General features: G+C 32.5%; 1 protein-coding gene across 1 annotated transcript; it reads right to left on the bottom strand.

Annotated features, from left to right (window-relative positions):
• Positions 1-719: 719 nt before the first annotated feature.
• On the bottom strand, positions 720-25200 carry LOC148285637 (uncharacterized). Its single transcript, XM_088242622.1, has 4 exons — positions 25029-25200; positions 15248-15424; positions 3686-3766; positions 720-2728 (listed from the first exon to the last, which is right to left on the bottom strand). Exons 1-4 carry the CDS (start codon positions 25038-25040, stop codon positions 1139-1141), a joined length of 1860 nt encoding a protein of 619 aa, XP_088098748.1. The 5' UTR covers positions 25041-25200; the 3' UTR covers positions 720-1138.
• Positions 25201-25529: the final 329 nt, after the last annotated feature.

Below are 25529 nucleotides of genomic sequence, written 5' to 3'. Positions count from 1 at the left end.
CGTACGTTGGTAGTAAGATGATGAATAATTTAATTTTTTGTTATGATAATTAGCCATGACGCCGAGAGTTCAACTTTCAATTACTGTCTTCAAATAAAACCGTGTAGGAATAATCTTGCATGTGAAAGTATTGTACTTAAGGCAGTAATAGATCTGGCTCAAAAGCTCAACTTTTTAAAAAGTTTTCATATAATTTTCTACCGTATACTTTTTCGCGTTTTTCAAAACAGTGCTTTGAAAACCATTATACAGTTCTTCATTGACTTATCTTTATAATATCCTACTTTTTTAATACTTCTCTTGTGTTTTTTGTAGCAACATTCTAACAAGTAATAACCAGCGTCGTAGTCAGGGGCTCGCCAGGCGGGCGGCTGCCAGGGGAACAACCCGCAACACTAGCCATGGCACCACAACCCGATTCGCGGATTAACATTCAAACTTTTGAACATCACCATCGATGTTAAGCCGCGGCCACTTAAATCAGCCAATAACCCTGTAGATGCCTAAACTTTTATATTCCTTTCTCCAAAATGTTATTTATCACGGTTGTAATAGGTTCATATGAATAGCTCCCAAGGGGATTGAATCCAGTTCCCGACGACAAAAATTTGGACAAACTCAAAACATTGCATGAGTCAACATTTGATTGTATTCTGATTATTGGTCATTGGGTAAAATACTTTTTGTTTTTTTAATATGCAAGAAATAAAACTATTTACTGACATTTTTTAAATTCTTTTATTGTTTTTATGACTTTCTTATCATTCATTTGAATGAAATTGCCTGTTCGTTTGTTCGTTTTTTTTTCGCACACACAAATGAATTTCCATGCACTTTTTTAATTGCAGAACTTATGTGGTACCGGGACCATAATTAAAAACTCCAAATTTTATTTTCGTCTTTCTTAAAAATATACTAGTTTTTACACGATATGGTATATTCCGCACAGCATGGAAGAACAGATATTAACTGCTAAATTATTCGAGTATTAATGAAATTGTGCTGTGCCGGAAACAATTCTAAATTAGAGACATAAATATATACATATATACTATTATCATTTAATATGGTATTCGATATTCATTATCACATTTGGTCATGGCAGTTTAGTAAAGCGATTGGACAACATGGTTGTGTTTTAGTGAAGAGCCCTGGCGTGAGCTGCAAAATGTTCAGCTTTCGCAGCGGCTACTTCTGGGGTATCCAAAAGAAATTGTCCGTCAGGAGTGAGAGCTATGTGCGCAGCTGGGGCATACCTGTAGCTCAATAAGTTCACTCCAGGTTGAGAGTAGGTGTACCCGAGTGGAACGCCGGCTCTTACAGTTGAAGGGGCGCTGTATACAAGCTGGCCATAGTTGTGTGTCTTGCCAGAAGATGTTCTTGACGCAATATTGGCAAAAGCTTGTAAGTGCGCGGCGCGGGCAGCTGCTACTTCAGCTGTGTCTTGAATGTACTGATCGGCTGAAGCCTGAGCTCCGTAACGTGCAACAGCTCCTGACCAAGAAGAGCTCTGAGCATTGGCTAAGGCGGCAGATCGGGTGCTCAAGTGCTCAGCGCGAGCTTGTTGAACTTCGGGTGTATCAATCACATAACCGTCAGCGCCAACTTTAATGTCGGCCTCGGGTCCGTTCCACTTCTGAATGTGAGCAGAATAAGCTACTGGATTAGCTGTATAAGCGACTGTTGGAGAAGTGTAAGAAACAAACGAAGGAGCGGAATAGCTTCCGTCGTTGCCTACTGAGACACCGTCGTTTGAATAACCTTCATCAGATGACTCCCCGGCTATGGCGAGCTTAGCCAAATGGGCAGACTTAGCTTGAGCGACCTCGGGAGTGTCAAGAACGAATCCATCGGCGGATACTCTAATATCGGCGGGGGGATCATTTGAGAAAGCAGATGTACGCACAGCAAACACGGAAACTGAATCATCTTGAGCTGAATCTGAAAAAGTGTCGCTCAGATCACTTTGATCTCCACCAGCAGCCGCAGCGCGAGCCGCTTCAGCTTGATATTGAGCAAAATGTGCTGATTTAGCTTGAGCTACTTCGGGAGTATCAAGAACATGTCCATCAGCAGAAATTTGGACATCGGCTGCTCCAAAATATTTTACAGTAGGTGCTGAGGCAATAGCATTGATTGGTTGCACGAATCTGTAAAAGGCACCGTTATTTTGGGCAAATTGGGAGCTGTATGACGCCTTTGCTGACTCTTGCGCGAACCTTGCTAAATGTTCAGCTTTGGCCTGTGCTACTTCAGGGGTATCTAAAACATGTCCGTTGGCAACTTGGATGTTGGCAATTTCGTATGATCTCAGTGCTGGAGCAATTACTGGTGCGGGAGAGTAAACTTGGATGGGTTGGACAAACTTGTATTCGGCGGTATTGCTGTAAGTATTGACATCTTCCGGCTTCTCTGGGTTAGCTTCAGCAATAGCCGCTGCTTCGGCGAATTTCGCCAAATGTTCAGCTTTGGCTTGCGCGACTTCAGGAGTGTCGAGGACATGACCGTCAGCAGATACTTGAATGTTGGCAGGTTCGAATTGTTGAGTAGATTTTACGACTGACTTGACTTCGATGGTGTCATCATCTACAGCGTTTTGACTTCCTTCATTAAACTCTCCTTCGGACGATGAACCACCTCTAGCAGTTTGTTGGGCTACAAAAGCAAGATGTTCAGCGCGAGCCTTCGCTACTTCTGCAGTGTCCAAGACAAATCCATCCTTTGAGACCTGAAAAAAATAACGTATTAGTATTTTATGAATAATGTTAGGTTAATGGGTTCAGCAACGCTTGATATTTTTAATGATGTCACGATCAAAGCTTAAAACGAACCTAAATTTTTGATTGGAATTATCACAAAGAAATGTTTCCACATAAAATGTAGTGACCCTTTGTAAGAATTTTCTAAATTTCATTTTATGAATCTGTATTACTTGTTTTTATTTTTCCTGATTTTCAGTCGATTCAGTTGGCAACTCTATATACCTGTATATACTAGCTTTTACCCGAGGTTTCAAGAAATTGGTTTTGTCGATTATGAATAGGAATTGATAAAATGGTATATTATCCTGGAGAAAAAGTAGCCTGATCGCTTACCGGTCCTCCAACTATCGCTTTGCTAAAAATTTCATGGTTTTTTAGTCTATGGCGACGTATTACTTTTCTTATGATTAAATATGAATTAATTTTTGCACTAAGAATTTCCCCGAGGAGACGAATTTTTATTTCGGAATAAAAAGTAGTCCATTATATTTTTCAACATTCCGGCTATTCCTATGCAAAAAATCACGTCGATTGGTTTCTCTATTGCGGCGTGAAAGAAACACAAACAAACAGACGAACGCACTTTCGCATTTAAATATTAGTACGTGATAGTTAGTCGGCTTAGCGGTGTAATGGTCGGCGCGTTTGCGTGCCATGCAAGAGGTCTCGAGTTAAATTCCCGAAATGGTGAAAATGAAATATTTATTGAAAAGGGTGTTTTCACACTTGAATATTTCATACTCCGTGGACTGGTACCTGAAGCGTAAGACTGATCATTTTACCTTCATGTAACAAAAATAATCAAAATACACTGCAATTAGTGTATCAATGCAGTGCTCTATTCACCATTAGGTGCGGAAAGGGAATGATGATGATGAATAGTATGGATATAGTATGAATTTTAAAAAATGTGGTTTATTTACCTGAATATTTGCAGGATCTACATTCCTCGGAACACCAAAAGCTGATCCCCCATAATAAGTAACGGCGGGCCCAACAATTAACTGAAAAATAAAATATTCAATCATTATAGCGTAAAGTTATTTGAGGAATTCGAGATCTTAGATATAAGACAATTATATATTTTTAGAATAATAATGTTTGTGCAAGTAAATTATTCTATCAAATCTCAAAAGGAACACTCCCACACTTCCAGCAGTCAAACTAGAGGATGGGTCATGGGGTCTATCACAAACTCTGAATTCGGGCAAAGAAATTTCAGGTTACTGGGCCCCAAAATATTTAATATGTTACCCAAAAATTGCAAAACCATGACCCGGATTCAATTTAACAAATTTGTAAAAAATTGGTTACTAGATTTGGGTCGAGAAAAATCGGAAAATTTACTAAAATTAAATTCCTAATAAATTAATATTGTATAACTGTATATCATATTAACTGGTAGGTAGTAATGTTATTGTTTATTTTTGCATAAAAATGTCTGCCTTAAAACAAGTTGTACCTAGTTAGGCAGACTAGACATGATCCGGAGAAATCTATTACCTAAGTGTGTATGTAGTAGATAAAGTAATTGTTATTTTTGTTAATAAACTATGATTATTATTATTATTATTACTCGTTGGCAGAACTATCAAAACGTTATTCATTTAAAGAAAAAAATCTGGAATCTGACGCACGATCAAAAAGAAGAGGATTTTTTGTTCTATATACCAATTCATACACAAAGAAAAACATATTAAATCCAGTAGAACTGCCTGTCTGCAGTTCGTCACTATTGCTGACTAGACTTTCCCTTGGCGCCAATGTTAAACAGCGCGGTAGTTAAAGATCACCGTACTCATGGGTAGTTATCATCTATAAAATCGTCACTTCCAACCATAAACTATAATATGTAATTGAGAAAAAGAAATATAAAAGTATAACATCACGGATCACGTTTAATAACTCATACAGACAATTATTCGGATTGCCTAGGTACTGCAGTGCCTCTGAAATGTTTACAGCTGGACGAATAAACACCTTCGCTGCCCTGCTTCGCCAAAGAGCCTGGAGCCTATGGGAACGCCTAAAAAACTCTAAAAACGAAATTCTCCAAGCCACTGCAGAGTGGATCCAATCACCGTTGTTCGAGCGATGGCGCGATATGTTAAGACCACCATAAGTGCTGCAATATAAAATTTTATTTTACGTTTATATTTATGTTTATTGTTATATTTTTGTTAATATTTATAATTATGTTCATGTTTATATGTTTATATGGTAGAATTGGCTCTGCACTTTATAGCCATTTTACTGGAATAAAAATTAAAAATTTATAAAAAAATATTTTTTTTTAAAGTAATCCCAGACAACTGAAAGGTTGCCTTCTAGCTGACAAGGTTTTTCTCGATAGCAAATAGACAGATAGATCTGGTTGGAAGGAAAGATGAAAAAAACAAATTCTGATAATCACTGAGTGTTCATCGCCTTGCTCAGTCAAGAGACAAGACGTGCTTATAACTAATATCTTATACATCTATAATGTATGTACATATCTTTACCTCAGAGGCAGACGGATGCAAATCCAGAATATGATGAAATGACATTTAGATTTTCGAATTCAGTTTATGATCATGTCTATTGATTTTGAAAAAAGGTAAGTCTTATGATGAAAGAACCAATGTATTAAGATACTAATATTGCAAATAAATGCTATAAATGATTAGAAATCACTTAGAGACAGTAGATTATTTAGGCTCTTATTGAACATTTGACGTTTGGATTTGCATCCGTCTGCCTCTGAGGTGCAAATATTATTATCTCTTAATTTTACACATGAAAAAAATCTCGTTACTACGAAAAACAAATATATACACGTCTTTCAGAGCCAGACCGCGAAACTTCAGAGAAACATTTCTCGTGGTGAACATTAAAAAAAATCCTAATAAATGTTCTCCAAAAACTATTTTTTAAAATATTTTTTTATATATTTTTTTTTATTACATAATTGAGTAAATCCTTCGTTTCTCTGTCAAGCATTCTTTCCACAGGGTTTGATAATGAAAACGATGTTTGATATTATCTCGTACAAAAAGAAACACAGAAGATTCACAGATTTAATAAAAAGTACTAAATAGTAATTTAGTAAAAAGAAGTTTATTTTTTTCTCCACAAAACAAAGGATTCTACTGTCGCTATTCCACTGTAAGGCAAATAAGGACAGACCTCATTTTTTTTATATTTTCTCTGCGCGTAACGATTGAATCTAATTTTGGTTATTGGAGAGATATGTACTAAAATAAATCATACACTAATAAAAAATAGTACATTTAAAAGATATTTGTATTCCTTAAACGGGTCGATTTATGACTTTAAAATTACTATAACCCAGGGGCGAATCATCTAAATAAGCGATTATACACAGCTTGCCATTATATTTGACTTTCGATAATAATGTTTTATGGTGCATTTGTTTATGCGAAAATAAATCAAACAATCGTTATTTATTATAGATCACCACCGTTCATATATCTTCCTACAAAAAAATACTTATCAAGTGCGCCCAGCGCCCGGCCCGTTCTCAGTGAACGATGAAACTAGCCGATTAACTCAGCTTATTTTTCCATACAAAAAAGTACACTATATTTTACATCTTGAACCCAAGTCAGTTTTTTTAGTACTAAACAAGCTTGCAGATTACGAATATTATTTGAAAATTCTCTGCTTGGAAACTAGTATTTCGAATATTATTTCCGAAGGACTATTTTTCTTTGACAGGATACCATTGACATATTTTGTATCATATAGGACATGTGGCGTTCACAGTGGCCGTTTTTGGCATTATTCATTTTGAAAGGAATCGGCCAGTCCTCAATAATGACAGTTATTGCTGAATGTCATTGTGACATTTGTTAATCAACTTTTGTACAAGTATTGTATTAAAATAGTGTAGAATGAAGCGACGTACTCGGATATCGCGTGGTTGATAATAATTGTTGTTTGAGAACCACAGAAAAAAAATGTCGTTTAAAATTATATTACTTAGATATTATTTACTTGTAGGTACAAATTAACTATAATTTTTTGGAAAAAAAAATAAAAATAAAATGAAAAAAATAAGTACTGTTCATCAATCAGCATTGAACAAACTATGGCCTTAATTTTCCAATGAGCCGTCTTTGCCGTTTTGTTAAGACAAGACAAGATCTAGACTTTTTTGGTTTGAGTTTACAACGATTTAAACGAGCAATTAATAAATAGTCCAGATCTTGTCTCGATGTATTTTATGTTTGTCAATCCTTTTTTCATTCTTTTTTTAATGTTTTTAATTAATCTTTTATTGTAATATTCATCCCTATAAATCCATTTTTTTTTCACACATATATTTACATATAATTTTAATTACAAACATAAATTGGAAAAAATGCCCACAAAGACTTCAGCGTCTGAGCGTGGGCCATTCATTTTTTAATTATTAATAATTTTATAGCAAATAAATGACATGACCATGAAAAGAAAAGAAAACAAAAAGAAAACAAAAACAAAATTAATATATGCTGATATTATGAAAACAGGATTTATTTGCAGCATGCATTTTATTTTATAAATGGACAATGTCCGTAAATAAATTAATAAATAAATCAAATAAATTACGGCTCCGCACTGCTACAACATATCCTGTTCACCCCAGATTATAGTACCTATTTATATAAATCTTAAATAAACTATTTTCGTGGTGCTCAACAAATAAACTCCAACTAAATGTAAAGAATTGCCAAATCATGACATTTCACAGGACTAAGTTTCCAATAATGTTTAATTATTCTATTGGCAATTCTGAACTTGTATTCGTTTCCGAAATACGTGATTTAGGCGTTATTTTTGATACCAAATTATCATTTATTAGTCACATTAATAGCATTAGTAATAGATCTCTAGGAATGTTGGGTTTCAGAACCACTAAAGATTTCAAAGATATTGGTGCACTTAAAATAATGTACACGTCACTTGTAAGAAGCATTTTGGAGTACAACTCTACAATCTGGGCTCCTCATTATTCTAGGCACCAATATTGTATTGAAAAGGTCCAAAATAAGTTTTTACGATTTGTAAATTTTAAATTAGGTGTTGGTATTAAATTTTTAAATTATAATTTGTTACTGTTTATTTTGAAATTATTAAGACTAAGTTGTAGGAGAGTTATAACTGACTTATTAAATTTATATAAAATAATCCATTCTATGTTTGACACCCCTGCACTTTTATCACTAATTAGTTTTAATGTACCGAAAAGGACAACTCGGCAAACCTACCAATACTGTGGCAACAATACTTCAACATCATATGGTAAAAATGCAGTCATCAATAGACTTCACTCTCTAGGCAATAAGTACCAGGACATTGGTGACTCATTTCACATGAAATTTAGTACATTTAAAACGGCTCTTCTTCTTTATTTCATTAGTAATAGTTCTAGGTAACTATTTGTTACAATTGTTAAAAACTGATTTTAAACTTCTTTATTAGTGTTTTTTTTTTCTTTTTTCGTTTCTTTTCTTGAATTAATTTATAGTAAAAAATATTTCTCTTTATCATTTTTTTTACATCATTATACATTTTTATACATAAACATATACTATTTACCTAAATATTAGTTTTCAATAATAATACATATATTTTATATTTTTTAATGTTATTCAAAATTGTTTTCTTAGTTTTTTTTTTTAAACTGATTCAAAGTATTTCTAATACCAAATTATCTTTTTTTATCGATAATTCTACAACTGGTAATATTTTATTCTTTTAAATAGTTTATATTTCTTAGACTTTCTTAATTAATAATATTGGTTTAAATGCTCTGTATTACTTATGCTTACATGTATATATATTTAATTGTATTTGTAACTAATATATAAAAGGCACTAAGTGCCGTTTATTTCAATAAAATAAAATAAGATAAAATAATCCAAGACTGTTTTTTTTCGAAGTCAAATAAATTTGACTAAACGTTTTCCTTAAGCGATGATTTTATTGTTATTTCCATATAAATATTCAATCTACTGATATAAATAGACAGTTAGATGTTTAGCACATCATTTCCGATAGTAAAATAAAATTATAACGTCGTTTTAATCGTAAATTCGTTTTCAATGTTCCCAGAGAAGAAATAAAAATTAGATAATCAAAAACATTATGTACAAGGTCGGTTGGTTACGTTATGCCGATTTTAATTCCGGTTTGACCTGTTTTGTGATCTATTTAACCTTTTTCATGGCGTAGTCCGCATACCAAAAAAGTTTAAATTTAGCAACGTTTCATTATAATATACGTATTTCAAGTCTTTTGTTTCGTCTTTGTCTTCTGAACGTATCTTCTACCACTTCCCCTTTCTAAACTTCTTGTTTTACAGCTTTCCTGCCATATGCCGAACCAGCGTTGCTAATTGTACCGATTTTTGGGTAGATCTACCAATTTCGAGAGCAATCTACCGATCTGCCGATTTTAAAAAATCTTGAACAATAGGCTATTTTTTTAACGAAATAGTAGCCACCCCCTTCCCCCTTAAGAGTGTCGCGGTAAAACCGTTGTTACCCCTCCCCCTCGTGAAACAAACAACATAAAGCAGTTTCCTAAAAAAAAAATGTTTTTACAATCTGTAACAGTTTTTGATAGCACGGCTCGTTGTAAGTAACAGATTAATTCATTTTTGTAAAACTGGTCAAACTGATAACAATCTACTGATTTATTTTTCTAAATCTATCGATTTTTGGTTGATGGAAGTTGGTTACGCGGTTCCGCACGCCGTAACTGATAACTGATTTGGACGGTGCCCACATACAAAAAAGAATCTCGATGTCCAACGAGAAAATCTTTCATAATCTAGTAGCTCTGACGTCTGAAAATCAAGTGGAAATTAGTCTGCCTCATAGTAAAAATTAAAAATCAATCCACCTTTTGTTGTTTTATCGTACCGGGTGGATTTTTACTGTGATGTGAAAACGGCATTACAGAGTATACAGATTTATTTTATAAGCACCTTGCTAGGATGAACCTCGCTGAAACTTCTAGATGTAGGTTCTGCAGTACAACTTATGAAAAACCTCAACACGTATTGTGTGAATGTGATGCTTTTATATCACAAAACAAGCCGAATCTTCGGTGGTCCATTTGTTAAGCCTAAGGATGTGAGAGCACTTGCCCCTACCCAATAGCTCAATATTTTAAGGACTTAAAGGATGAGATTTAGCCAGAGATATCAAAGCACCTGTCCTCCATTTAAGTGTCCGGCTCTGCAAAGACATACGCTTGGAGGGCGATAATCAATTTTCACAAATCGCTTTTAAAAAGTGCTTATTTAACACTAAAAGAATAAAAATATTTATTTATTTTACAGAAACAAACAGTCGACAATGATATAATAACATTAAAAAGATACGGTTTAAAGACAGACCAGCGAAGTTTCTAAATAAAAAGCATACATACTAAATTGTGGTACATCAAATGGGTGTGTTTATGTGTATTTTTATGATAGTAAGTGTAGAAGTGTGTTTACGTGTATTTGTGTGGGAGTAAGTGTTCAGATGTGTGTAAGTGTGAGCATCGTTAAATAGCAAGTGGGATCGTATCGCAGCCAGAAAAAATGAGTCTTTATTTATTTTTAAATAAATAAAGGGGCATGTTAAATATATCAATAGATGGAAAAAAAGTATAACAGTTAGAGTAAGAACGATAGAGGAAAGAGTGTTGTGCATAGTTAGTGCTACAGACTGGCAGATGGAATAAATACTTATTTCTTGTCACGCGAAAGAGGACCTTAAGATTAATTTTGGAGAGTAGGTTAAAAGAGTCTACTTTATTATTTGATAATTTATATAAATAGCATTATTTATTTTTTAAATAATTATTATAATGCGTCTATTTTCAAGGATAAAAAAATTCATTTTGTTTAACAGATTGGCCATATAAAATAGGTTTATTCAAATACATAATTTTAAGTACTGTATTTCCTACAAAAATTGTAAGGCGTTATTATTTCAAGTAAAATAAAATAAACATAATTCGTGTTTTTTTCTAGACTTTTTTTTAAAGCTTATTAAGAATTTCACACCCGCACGCAACAGGTTAAATCTTGACTAAGTGTAGGTTTCAAGTGTCAGCTTAAAAATAGTGGTAACAGATAATAACACATTCGTTGATGGCTTTCAAAACAAAGTGCGCAATAAATATATATTTGAAAAAAAATGTTGATACAAAACCAGAACAAATTAGTTTTGTTAATTAGGTACTGCGAACTTATTGGTTACAGGTTAAATTTTCCATGTTGGTTTTAGGCACTCATCATATATGGTTCTCCTCGGGCCATACACATAAACTTAGCATAAAGTTACGCCTAAGTATAGTTGTAGAATACGAATCGGAATACGATCATTATTGAAGTGGTAGAATAAGGATGGGAACACCATTCTTATTTAAAACTATGTCTAGGTATAACTTTATGCTAGGTTTATAAATAAATTTGTTTTAATATGTAATACTAAATCTAAATTCACATCTCAGTAAAAACTTTTCTAACAAAAAATAAAATACCAAATGTTATTAAATATGTGTATGTAACCACTTACCGACTTTTCTATGTCTACAGGTTGAGAGACGTACCCGTCTCTTCGTCAGGATGCTAATTAAACTAACATGCAAAACCCACTATTTCTCAGACAGCAAAATATTTTCATAATATATTCAGTGCATGTGTGTCCTAATCAGCGCATGTGCTTATTAAAATACATCTCGTGTTGATTTTATATTTTTGTGCATGTTGGTTTAATAGTGTCCTGACGAAGAGACAGGTACGTCTCGAAACCGGTAGGCATAAAAAAGTCTGTAAGTGGTTTTAAAAAACATTTAATAACATTTTGTAAAATGTTTGACTACAAAGTTAATGTTTTAATTATTAATAATAAAAAATAACATATTTTACTAAGTAGATTTTATTAAATATCTGCTCCTAATTTACTACTTACCCAATATCGTTATCTTTCAAACTTTTTAATTAATTTAAAAAAAAATCTTTTTAAAGATTCCTACACGAACAAAGCGCTCGCTGCTTCAAAATAAATAAGTCAAACCAAACCAAGATTTTTTTAATTCAAGCTTTTTTTGATATATATCTAATTAATTGAAATTATTTTTAATATTATTTTATTTTTTAAGTATCGAATGACATTATGATTTTAGATATACGTAAATATTAAATAAAAGTAGGAAGGTAGACAAGTAAGTGTTTTTAAAATATATTAATTTCACCATTTCCGAGCCGGTGTAGTCTGACGATTGGAGAATTTACAAAATAATTCTGTGTGCCAGACAACACAACAAAGGAAGACTGGAATCGTGTAAATCTTTTTGGTACTTAGATACTTATCGGTGTCGTTAAATCAGGGACGGCCAGTGTGCCATTCGCCATTTTATAAAAAAATAATTGTATCGTTAAGAATTTTTCTCTTAAAAAGAAATGACAAGTTTAAAAGGTTAAGTAAAAAAAATGTAGTTAATCTTTTCAGTGATTTTATTATTTTCAGTGTTGTTTTCTTTAATGATTTAGAAAAATATTATTATATCATTAAAATAACATTTGGGTCAATTAGAATTGTGCACGTAACAGTTTTTTTATATTTTTTATTTATTATGGTTTACAAACTATAAACAGTACATGCATGCGTATACATACATTTATACATTTAATTTATTTTGTGTGCAGTATTTGATTAAAATAAAATAAATAAAAAGAGCTACATCGATAAAATACTATTTAAAATTGTTATTTATATTAATTCCCAACTGAAAAGAGGTGCAGTATAGTTAAAGATTGATATTCAACTGTGATTTTAATGACTTTGACGACATTCTGATTATACCTTCAAGCGAGGCCAATAAGTGTTATAATTCCTTCAATATTTACATAATCCAACTGCCTTTTTTCAAATTTAATTTTATTACACTTAAATACGACAAATTGATATGCATTTAAATAAAATTAACCGTTCAATTGAAAGCTGCTTTTCACATGAAATTGCATTTAAAAATATATATTTGTACAAACTGATGTTTCTGCCGAATGTTAACTGTTTGTCCGCAAAATTTGAATACTTATAATTAAAATACTGACGTTTTTGACGTCATTTGATACGCAAGTATGACTCTGATGAATAAAAAAGATTTGAAAAGGGTTGAGAGGTTGATGATATCCATTTATTTATTGATTTGAAATGTTATTTTTTTGGTTAAATTTTAAAGTTCTATATTACTCAAACTATGTAACAAGTTCAAAATTATTATTTTTTTAAAATTCGTGTCCATATTGTGTTTTTGGCTAGTAAAATAATAATACAACGAATGTGCGGAAAAACAATGTATGATAGGTGCCCTAATGTCGAAATTAGAGCAGAATGCAAGGCTGAGTTAAGCATTATCGACAAAATTAAGAAAGGTCTTTTGCGATGGTTCGGTCATGTGGAGCGAATGAATGATGAAAGAACGGCTAAAAAGATTTATGATGCGAATGTGTCTGGTTGTAGAAGTCGAGGAAGGCCGAGAAAGACATGGCATGATCAAGTACAACAAATTCTTGAAAGTGGTCATGTGAAAAGTCGGAATAATCGACGTGCGTGCATGAGAAGATGTATGAATGTGAAGGAAGCAAAGGAAGTGTGCCAGGACAGAGTGGTGTGGCGTTCTATCCTCTCTGCCTACCCCTCTGGGGAAATGGCGTGATGGTTAGTTAGTTAGTTAGTTAAAATAATATATGTTTAATGTCTTCAGAGTACATAACTTACCGTTATAAGACAATCAAAATAAGATAAATTAAAAATTGATAATTAAGATAAATTAAAAATTAATAATTAAAATAAATTAAATTAATATTTATGGCCCGGATTATAAGTAACAGTTAAAAATTTAATGGTAACAATAATTTTAAAACGATAATCTTTTTTATGTAAAACGTGATTAATTGATAAAGTGGTATATATGTTTGGATAATTTATATAGCGCTGTTTTTTTTGTAATTTTTTTGGTGGTAGGTACTTTTGATTTTTAATTGTTAATAATGATAAAATAACCGGTCCTGTTTCTAAGGAAGAAAACTATCAAATTAAAATTTATGAAATTGAAAAAGGATTTTTTTATTATTGACATGTAAATACGATATTTTTTATAACATATAAATTGTTTGGAGTTGTTCTGTAGCGACTCTGATTTTATTAAAACGGTTTTACATAACGCGGCGTTTTATAGGAACATATCGACCGTGTTGTAAGGGGGTAACCTGTACAATAATTGATATTAAACTTTGAATTCTGTTCATTTAAGCTACATCATAATTTATACTTAAATCTGGCTATAGCAAAGCATCGGCGGGTTCAGCTAGTAATACATATGTATCGATGAAGGCTTTATATAATCAGTATTTAATGGAGATTACGCGACATTGAAAGGTGTGGTTTTAACCATTATAATATTTGAATATATTTAATAATGAGAGCATGTTAGCCTTTTTAATTAATTGACATGTAATGATAGCAATCTATTATTAACATGTTTGCGGGCATAAGAACAAATGTCAAACTAGCTCACACGCATAGGCCAAAATACTAGATTAACTATATTAAACAATGATTAAGATAAATGCCATTAATGAACCATTCACTTAAACTTCTCCCATTTAATGTTAAACAGTATTGAAGAAATTTTACAATGTAAGAAAGGGGTGTAAGAAGAAAAAATAATATTTAAACCCAAAGAAATTATGTGTAGAAAAATAAATTACTTTGCGTGTGACGCCTTTTCTCTTCCGCTTCTACTCAGACGGTTCTGCCGATTAATCGATTGACGGTAAGTTAACCGAAATTATTTCTCAGCTCTCTTGTCACTGGTTGATTCATATGAACTAGTGATGACTTTCAAAGTACTTTGTTTTTAAGCTTATAATATAAGAGATCAAACACTGATCTCAGTCTACTAAACACTTTATTTTATTTTTACAAATATGAAAACAAAAATTAAAAATTTTATAAGGGCATTCTATCCATCTAATCTTTACATTCGTTTGAAAATGCTCTAACAAGGCGAAATAATTGTCACGAGATGTTTGTTTTTATATTTGTAAAAATAAAATAAAGTGTTCAGTAGACTCAAATCAGTCTTTGATTTATTATATTATAAGTTTTTATATGGAGTTCTACAAAATAAACACCAAATCAATCAATACTTTGTTTTTATTAAAATATTTTTTCGTATATTTTTAAGAATTTTTGTATAATTTAATGCTATAATTTTTACCGCACGGAAGAACACATTTTTTATATCCAATTTCCCGTAGGGCTGAAGTTCCTCATCAATCTGACGCAACTTTACTATGCCGATGAGAAATCCCAAGATCTGTAATTGCTCTGCGAAAGACTTGCATACTCTCAATAGCTTATTTTTTGTTGTAAAAATACATAATATTGAAATTAAAATATTTAAAATATTTGAAGTATGAGTTGACTCACAGATGAGGGCTGGGTATATTGCTGCACGAATCTTGCTGCTGGGACGTGGTGCACAGGGTACTGCACTCCAGGAGTCTGGTAGCTGTAGCTGAAGCTGCCACCATCATCAGAAAACCTCAGGAAGGGACCCACGGCACTGGGGCGGGACAGGACACCTGTCACTGACAGGACTAAAATCTGAAAAACAGAACAGAAAAATTACCGAAGATGCCAACATTATTTCCATTTCCATCACCATCACGACCTCACCACCCTCATACTACAGGCTCCCAAAGTGGGCATATCCGCCTCCCTAGGGGCGCTAAAAAGGAGCAATGCTAGCCCTGAAGGAAAAAAGGGGGCATTGGAAGCACGAAGGGGACAACGAGAAAATAATATTTTTACATTTTAAATATATATTGTAAAATTGAGGCTAATAAAAAAAAATATGGCAGAATACCAGGCTCATCCTTCGCATTAAAAATAATTCCATTTTAGTGCTTCTCTGATGTTTTATTTATTTATTTATTATTATATATATATATGTATATATATATACGGCCTAATCCAATAACAACAGTTATATGAAGAAACATAAATGCAAGAAACTGAACAAAAAGAACATGAAACTATTTAGCAAAGACAAACAAGGGCAAAACAATAAGTGTATACAATATATTCATAAAAACAAAAGACCTAAAACTTCGAGCTAAACCATGCCAATCCAACTTCATCCCACACTGTTTGGTCGAGAAGAGATCTACGAAAAGCCGGAAGATCTATCCCAAAGAATTCCAAGTCGTGTGATGAATTGACTAATCTACACATTCTGGACATTGGGGCATAAAAACCAAAGTTGCTCTTAGAAGATTTTATAAATAGCAGATTTTGACTTCTGGTGACACGGTTGGGAACATGAAAAGAAATTGATTGCAACAGAGATGGGACATCACTTAAAGCATTAAGTATTTTGAACATGCATATAAGGTTCATCTCAGTTCTACGTCTCTCCAATGAAGACAGATTAAGAGATTGCTCTATTTCAAAATAAGAATAATTACCCCTTTGTAATCCGAGCAACCATGCCACTTTTCTTAGAAAACGGTGTTGGACAGACTCGATACGGTCAATTTGAGTCCTGTAGAATGGAGACCAAATGGGAGAAGCGTATTCTAGATGGGGTCGAACAGGTTGTTTGCAGGTCGAAAAATGCAAAGTAAAAACAGAATACGTAGTAAAAAACATATTATGGTCATAGTAAAAAAATAAATGTATATGTATAGCAAAAAGCATATTTTAAAAAACATTGCAAAATACCGAGTAGAAAGAGGAAAAAAAACATAGAAAAATAAAAAGTAAAAGATGTAATAAAAAAAATGTAAATGTATATAAGTAGTAAACAAAACATATTTTTTTAAACAAAAATATATAAAATATAATATAATGAATAACTTATATTGCATATGTTAACATTAAGTCGTGTCCGTTTTTTTTCAAATGAAGAGAACAAAAGGACACAATTAAAAATAACGACAAAAATGTTATTTGTTGTTGTTTGTTACTTGAAGATAATCGCTCTGGAGAATTATGATTATACACGGTGTTTCGGGGCCAGACCGCGAAACTTCAGAGGAACATTCCTCATGGTAAACTATAAAATAAATCCATATAAATTTTTACCGAAAACTATTTTTTTTTAAATATATATATTTATTTTTTTACAATGTGAAAATGGAGTTTATCCTTAATTTCTCGGACTAACATTCCTTCCGTATATCCCTACCCCTACCCTTCCCACTACCCAACCGCTTCCCTTGTCCGCCTCTGGTGTGCATCGCTTCGTTGGTCAAATACGTCGTTTTCTTAATTTTTTTTGCAAGGGAGGGGTACTAGTTTGTCGAAGGGATGCTTTTCCGAGAAATTAAAGACTTACTATATTTTTAAATTCAGAAAAAAATATAATTAAAAAAAATAGTTTTTAGAAAAACTTTTTGAGGATTTTTTTAAAGTTTACTATGAGCAATGCTGCTCGGAAGTTTTGCTTTCTGGTCCTGAAACACCTTGTATATAATATTATTATTTCGTTTAATTTACTTTTTTTTTTAATGAGTTAAGATAGTATATATATTTGTATTATTATTACGGTTTTATTTTTTAAAATGCTTTACATACGAGGGACAATGCATTATTATTTTTACTATACTAAATTTATCACTAAATTCTTCAATTTTTTATATTGAGGTAATATTTGGTAATACCCCAAAATTACTTTTTGGTATTTTAAAATTCCTTTAATGATTCATTTTCGAACATAATTCATAATATTATAGATATATTTAAAGATAACCTTAAATTTAATTATATTTTCATCATAGTCATTCTCTTTCCACGCCTAATGGTGCATAAGGCACTGATTTGGTACACCAATCGCAGCGTATCTTGACTTGAGTCAATTTTTAGGAAATAATTGGTTCCATCCAATCTATGGACGGACCGTGCGTGCTATCTACCTAGACGCGTACACTTTGAAATAACAGACGCAAAAAATTGTAGGCAACAAGGTCTTTAAGAATGATAAAAAAAACCACGCTGACGACTATGCAAAGTAATTTGATCCTGGAATCCCATCTATCTAGAATAAATTATACCGAATTTCATCAAAGCAGTCAACGATCATTATTTGTGAATCATCCTTTAAGAACACGTATTATTTTTTTATAAGCCGAACCACAAGATAACCTTAATAGCTGTATTCGAGATTTATGGCAAAAAATCAGTTCATTGGGCTTTAGTACATCATTTTTGTGACTCAACGAAAATGGTGATCAAATAAATGGTGAGCCTTTGTAACTGCAAATAAGCGTAAAAATATTATCATCATTCCCTTTCCGCACATAATGGTACATATGGCACTGCATTGGTACACCAATCGCGGCGTATCTTGATTATTTTTTTGTCACATGAAGGATGATCAGTCTTACGCTTCTTACGATTATGAAATGAACGTAGTTATGCAGAAAGCAGCCAGTCCACAATTTTGGAAAAACGAGATATAGGTGTTATCGGGTGCAGTTAGGTCAATTCTATGTTCTGCTAAAAACAGCCAGACCGCTTTCATACAAAAAACTGTAATGATTTCAACAAATTACAACAGGGATGGAGAATATCTGAAATAAGGGAATGAGGAAGTCTAGGCATTTACACGGCTTATGACCTGTCATTTACTGGTTTTAGTGACCACTGTACACACTGTGTAACATTCACCATTTTGCATATGTTTGAACATCCATATTTCTTCAATTATTCCATTTGTTGATTTTAGTGAAGTCAAAGAGGTGAAACCTTTATTGTTGTGAAGCGATTAATCTGACTGAATTATTTCACATACTAGGCAACGTCTGAAAACAATTTTTTGATAAAATAAATAAAACAACTTTGTTTTTAACCACTAATTTTTATTTTTCACCGACCGGTTTCAAAGCAAACAAGCTTCTTTGTCAAGGTTTACGTAGCTAATGAATTGATTCCTTTTAATTTTATTTCTATATAGTGGTTAAAAACAAAGTTGTTTTATTTATTTTATTATAATGAATAACCACAAAGTTAGTGCTTCAAAAATAAACTTCATAATATTTTGATATTCAAAGTTCTTCTTTTTGGACCAGTTGGTTTTATTACAATATTTGAGTTTGTCCAAATGTTTGTAGACAAAAGACTGGATTTCACCCCCTCGGGAGTCATTAAGATCAACAAAGCCGCGGAGATACCAACCAATGACATGTTAGACTGACTTTTTAACTAGACTTTTTTTTCTCTGGGCCTTACTTATAAACCTGGTATAAAGTTACGCCTTGGAATAGTGGTAAAATAAGGATGGGAATATACCCATCCATGTTTCAATATATTTAGACCTAAAATAAAGCGATGTTGAACTAATTTATAACTCTGCACCTGGGGATAAAACACAGGAGTCTACTTTTTGCCATTTTGAAGTTAAAAATGCAGAAATTATTGCAATAAACTATGTTTTCATCATCGTTCGTGACCTCCGTGGTGCAGTGGTTAAGAGACTCGACTCACACACGGAAGGTTCTGGGTTTAATTCAAGATGAGAAAACCACAATTAAATGTGATTTCTCTTAAGCCTTTGGTCTACTGCGCTGTAATTCACCACTGTAATTGGGCCCCAGTCCATGTTGTGGTGCAAAAAAAAAACAAAAAAGTAAGTTCCTTGTCCGCTCCCCAGATGGAGCAAATTGTCCACAAAGACCTTCCATTATCATCTCTGTCTAATAAAGTTATATTTGTGAAATGGCACCAAAATCTTGGACGAGTGCTTTCTGCTCGATGGTTGCTCTCGGGTAAAAATTCTGAATATAAAAATCGAGCGGAGAAAAGTCCGCCTCATAGCGTTATTGTTGGCGTGTGGTTTAAGTGCCCACTTTTCTCACTGTTTTCACCGTTCTGCCAGTGTTTAAACATCCACATTTCATGCCTAGACTTCCATATTCCCTGCTCAAAAACGTTTTCTCTCTCTGCCGCAAAAAAATTAGATCTAAATAACTCAATATCTAGGCAGTAAATCCAGCCTGTCTGTAAACATTTGGACATACTCAAAACGTTGTCAAATGGCTTTATTGTTTCGAAGATTGAAATTGTGGTCTTGAATTTTTTTAATGTTTGTAATTATTATTAGACTAGAGCCATTCACGTTATATTTTTAACTCTGAAATATATTATGATAATTTTTATGAGTATGAAATGGACTGATATAAACAATGTTTTCAACCATGAGTACGCTACTTGTTTTATTATTTAAATATCTAGCATTTTGTCGTCAGCGTTCATTGTTGTTCTCAGTATGACGAATTAACGGCATACATAGAGCAGTAACACAGGTAAAATTAATTCTAACAAATTTTCTACGCCTACTTTGGTAGCTTGTGACGCAGCAGTTTATAAATATTTTGAAATATTATGTCAACGATTTGTGGGAAGCTAGTACCCGTCGTTTACTACTGTGAAATACGTTTTATGTACTAATAATCATGTTGATATAAGTTCAGAATCGATTGAATTTGATTAAATTAAAATTGCGTTTTAAATTTATGGTAATTAAGACCACATATAACACTTCTTCTTTTTCAGCCTTATTCTTTCCACTGCTGGATGAAGGCTTCCTCCATTCCTTCTTATCACCCGATTTCATCATCCATGTTTTGCCGCCTATCGAGGCAAAGTCATCAACCCATCGTTTCTCTGACATTCCAGCACTTCTTTTGGTGGCCCATAGTCTCCACTTTATTATTTATTTTTATTTTATTTCACTTAACTTTTTGTACGTAATGTTATTTGTACATTGGCGGGCTTATTGCCAAATGGCATTTTTTTCCAACCAACTAATAAAACAAAAGTTTTATTTTTATAATTCAAGTTGCAGAACATATTTATTTATTTATTTTGTTCGTTAACGCCCAAAAGGCATTTACAAAAAATAAAAATGAAATACATGCTTACATACTAAATAATAAACAGAATATACAGAAAAAAATTGTGAAATTAGTTAAAAGGGATATGATAAAAAGTTTAACAAAGTAAAAAAAAATAAAATAATAATAATAATAACAAAGGTATGCAAGAAAAAACAGTAAGCATATAAACAAAAAATGCAAAGATATAAGCTTGTGAAATAAATTCTGTAAATCAAACAATAAATAAAGTGCTACGGTAAGCAAGAAATACATTTTTGAGTTAAATTAATAAACAAGCAAGCATATATTATCACGAAAAAATAAGAAATAAAAATATGTATCTATGAAATGCGTATTTGCCAATACTACAGTGCAACTTGATATAATAGTAAAAAATAAAAAACAACTATAAGGTAATAAAAATAAACAAGTAAGTATTTTTTTTTAATTTATGAAATTGAATTGTCAATAATAGTTTGACGAGCAGCTACTAATAAACTTGATATTCAATATAAAAAATATATTAAAAATCCAAAGATATATACAAATAGAAATAAACGTATTTTTTATAAATTACCTTAAATCGAAACTATTGCTTAATGGGAAAAGGGAAAAAAGGGGAAAAAGGAAAGGAGGAGAGATTAAGGAAGAGAAAGGAGATGTTTCTTCAGACGTGATTTAAACAGAGATAATGTAGTAACATCTTTGATGGTGGATGGTAGATGATTCCACAGTCGAGCCGCATGGACACTATATGAGTTAGAGAAGAAAGAGGAATTGTGGATGGGTATTAAGAGAGTTCCTTGAGAATTAGAACGAAGAAGTAAACCATGAACTGATAAGCGTTGAAATTTTTCAGGCAGGTATATAGGAGCGTTAGGACTATGAAGTACATTAAACAGAAGTGAGAGGGAGTCATAGTCTCTCCGCTGTCTAAATTTGAGCCATTTAGGTTGCCTACGATAGTCAGAAATGTGGTCATATTTCCTAAGATAAAAAAAATATTCTGGCTGTCCACCCGCCATCATTTTGCGTTGCCAAGTATCCTGCCCACTACCATTTTAATTTTTCTGCACGATCCATGATATCCACGACTCCAGTTTGGCTCCTTATTTCTTCATTTCTTATTCTGTCTCTTTGGACATTTACTGAGCATCTGTCTTTCCATGGATCGTTGCGTGCATTTTAGTGTCTGGCTACTTTTTTGTATAACAGAAATGGCTTCTAGTCCGTGTGTCGTCACAGGCAAAATACATGATTCATAGACTTGTCTCTTTAAGCGTTTATTTTCAACAATACATTTTATTTTACCGAAAGTAGCTCAACTTAGCCCTATTCTTTTTGGCAACTCCGCTGTCTGATTATCTTTACCAAGTTTGACTTTGTGTTCTAGATAAATGTATTCATCAACCAATTCGATTATATTCTTGTTAATGAAAATGTTTCAACTTCTTGGACTCATAATTTTTAATGATTATGATAAAATTATAAGTAAACTTATCAATGAAACTTCTTGGTTTAGTTTTACTTTTTATTATTTTGACCAACGAGTGCTTTCACCTAAGTAGGCATCTTCAAGACTGGTGAAGTGTTTACAACATTTACAGTTTTTATACTAATTTTAACATATTTTGGAGATAAGATCAAATACGTATTTTAACAGGGGACAGAAACATAAATATTTACAACTAGTTTGCTAAACAGTTCATTTTTGGGAGTTTTTGGACCGAAATTGGGATTAAGCTTTTATTATTTAAAAGGTGGGAAAAGAACAGAAAAGAATACATGGCAAAATACAACAGAGTGTGAAATACACATTTTAACAGATAAAGTTAGCACAATACTTGATTTCTGACAGGGAAGTTTACTACATACCTTTGATGAATGACGAAATATTTTAAGATACATACTTAGATAATACATTGTTTTTGGAATGAAGTTATTCATTTTGATAGTTAATTTTATGTTAATTATTTTATTTTAGTAGTAAATAATTAAATCAAAAGGAGCGTAATGAAATTAAGTTAGGTGTGCAGTGTTTTGAGAATACACCTTTATTTATAAAATTAAAAAAAAAAAAAAATATATATTCTTGAAGGGGTTTTTTAACTAATTTTGGCTTGAGGTGTGGTCATTATTTATGCCTACGAATTTCGTAAAAAAAACTTTAAAGCTCTTTTTCTGCAGATTTGTGTTTTGGCCTGTTGGACAAAAACGAACTGAAGCGACAAGTTTGGCTTTTTTGATAAATTGTTTCTAATGGGAGCTAAAAAGCGCCCAGTTGCATTTGTCGTCTTCGGGCGTACGGTATTCAAATAAGATAAATTATTTTTTAAAACGCAAAAAAAAATAATAGCAAAGATTTACACTGATAATCTTTTTTTAAATAATAAAAATCGGTTCAGTTTTAGGATGCGGAAAACGGAAAGCGAGACCTCGATTTTGTCGATTTTAGTCAGGCATAATCAGTCCGACGTGCAGTTGTATTTTTCGCACAGTATTCGAGGAGGCATCTGCGAGCGAGTGACAGAAAAACTGTATTGAAATACGTATTCATCAAACCGCTCTGTCGACGGCTATTCACGTTATGGTGCGAAACACGCAATCAAGATATACTGTGGGCGTACTTATTGGCATATAGTACAGTACTAAAATATGTTTAAAATATTATGTACGCCATGAAAAAGAACTAAAGTTTACTTTAAACATTTTTTTTATTTCTATATGTAATACGTGAACGCATATAATCACATCAAATTATAGGCGAAAACGTAAAAAAAAGTATGTCCGCCTTGTAGTCTAATGGTCAACGTATTGGTCAACCCCGCAAGATATCTCGCGTTCGATTATTGAAGGGTATTTTTTTCAAATAAATAATATATTTACGTTCTTATTTCCCCAAATATTCCAATAATGTTAGCCATTTTCAACCAGTTGTAAATAATCCACTATAAGAAAATAGCAGTTCACAAGTGAGCGCTGTGAAAATGAATACACGACGGAGTTTGTAACGAGCGAAATATAGAAAAAATATTATTAATTTTATACCAAGATGTATTGGAATTGTTAAAAGAAAAACTTAGTAATAAAAAATATATTATTTCTTCCGCCAATGTTGGCGGAATTTTTTTGGAGCGACACGTTCATGTCGCGTTAATCGCTATTGTAACAAGTCACAAGGTCCTGTCCGTATGTGTTCTCACGAGGACAATGCGGCCGCGCGCGGTGGTGTGGGTAATCATTGTTCCCATTGTTAGCGATGTCTCAGGACAATTTTTTTTTCTACAAATTGCTGTTTACACGTGGACAATGGTTGAGTCCTGGGACAAAAGAGTATTTTATTGTCTACATGGAAACGGTCTTTAACACCAGAACACTTCATAGTCCCTTGGACTGGCACTTGAAGCATGAGACTGATCATCATAAACAGCATCATGGCTTCATGTAACAAAAAATATCGAGATACGCTGCGATTGGTGTATCAATTTGGTGTCCTATGCACCATTAGGTGCGGAAAGGAACTGATGATGATTTTTACACTGAACGGCACTAATAAATATTTTATATTAATTAAATCGTTGTATATGAAAAAAATCAATCATTTCATTTTTTTCTTTTGTAATATGTTAATCCTAATAACTTTTTATGTGGTGAAATCCAGTTCTTGTGTGCAAACATTTGGATAAACTCAAAATATTTTTAATTAAAACAGCTGGTCAAAAAATTAAAAACATTTTCAAGCGTTGCCTAGTATGTAGGTTAAATAATACATTTAGGTGAATCTCACCCGCGTCATTAAAGATTTTACCTCTTTAGCTTCACAAAAATGAACAGTCACCTATCATTAACTAGATTTGATAATCACTTTCCACGCTTCGAACATTAGCGAATCTGTTCTTTATTTCACACTCAGATTTCTTGAATCCTTTAAGCTATTGAATATATATTTATAAAATAAAAACTCATTTAATGTCAATAACTAAAATTTTGTAAATATTTCATAGAATCACTTATTTAAAGCAACCTTCGGGTGTATTACGAAAATGGCGTAATTAATACTAAAAAGGTATCCGTATTAAAAATCCTTATGTTTATACAAAACGCCAAACTTACAGATAAATAAGTCCAGTTGTGGACTTAAACTAAATTTCAAATGCTGTTTGTCAAATTAACATTCATAACTCGATTATTAATTTTAAAAAGTGTTATGTTAAAATGTAAGCAAAACCGATAAGAAGATACTCGGTCTTTGAAAGAGTTTCGATGTGTGGAGGGAGTGCTTTCACTGTTGATTTTATGTACTTAAAAGCTCTTGCGACAAAAGCTCTTACCAGGAATCTCATAATGGTTTTCTCTCGCTCGGCACTGTCCTCTTCAGCACAAATTCAACTTTTCCGGTACTTCCTGGACTGTCCGGAACTTACCGGGATGAGCTCTACTGAAGACTGACTGGAGAGAAGAGTCCGGAGATCCTTATATACCGGCAGATGGACCCGAGAAACTGATCTTCCAAGGAGTTTATCTTCGCTTTTCCACAACTCGATCTAGCAGGGGCGCTCAATGATCGAACGATAGATAGTAATTATTGAGTTTTTTGTAATTTTTATTTGTTTCGTAATTTTTTTATCTTTACTGAATTGTTGCACTAAATAAAGAGTATCACAATCACATACTGCATGAAGGTAAAATGATCAATCTTACCTTTAGACGTCTGTCTTAGTATAATTTAGTTATTTATTTAATAGCAAAATTATACATTTTTACAATTTCAAAAAAAAAATTCACTTGTTAAATTTTTACTAAAACTAAAATCCCACCAAGCCACTTTTTGT

Source organism: Micrasema longulum, unplaced genomic scaffold (assembly GCF_059751315.1).
Source record: "Micrasema longulum isolate JH-2025_06_02 unplaced genomic scaffold, ASM5975131v1 h1tg000018l, whole genome shotgun sequence".
NCBI lineage: Eukaryota > Metazoa > Arthropoda > Insecta > Trichoptera > Brachycentridae > Micrasema > Micrasema longulum.
This window is presented reverse-complemented; position numbering and strand designations above follow the sequence as displayed.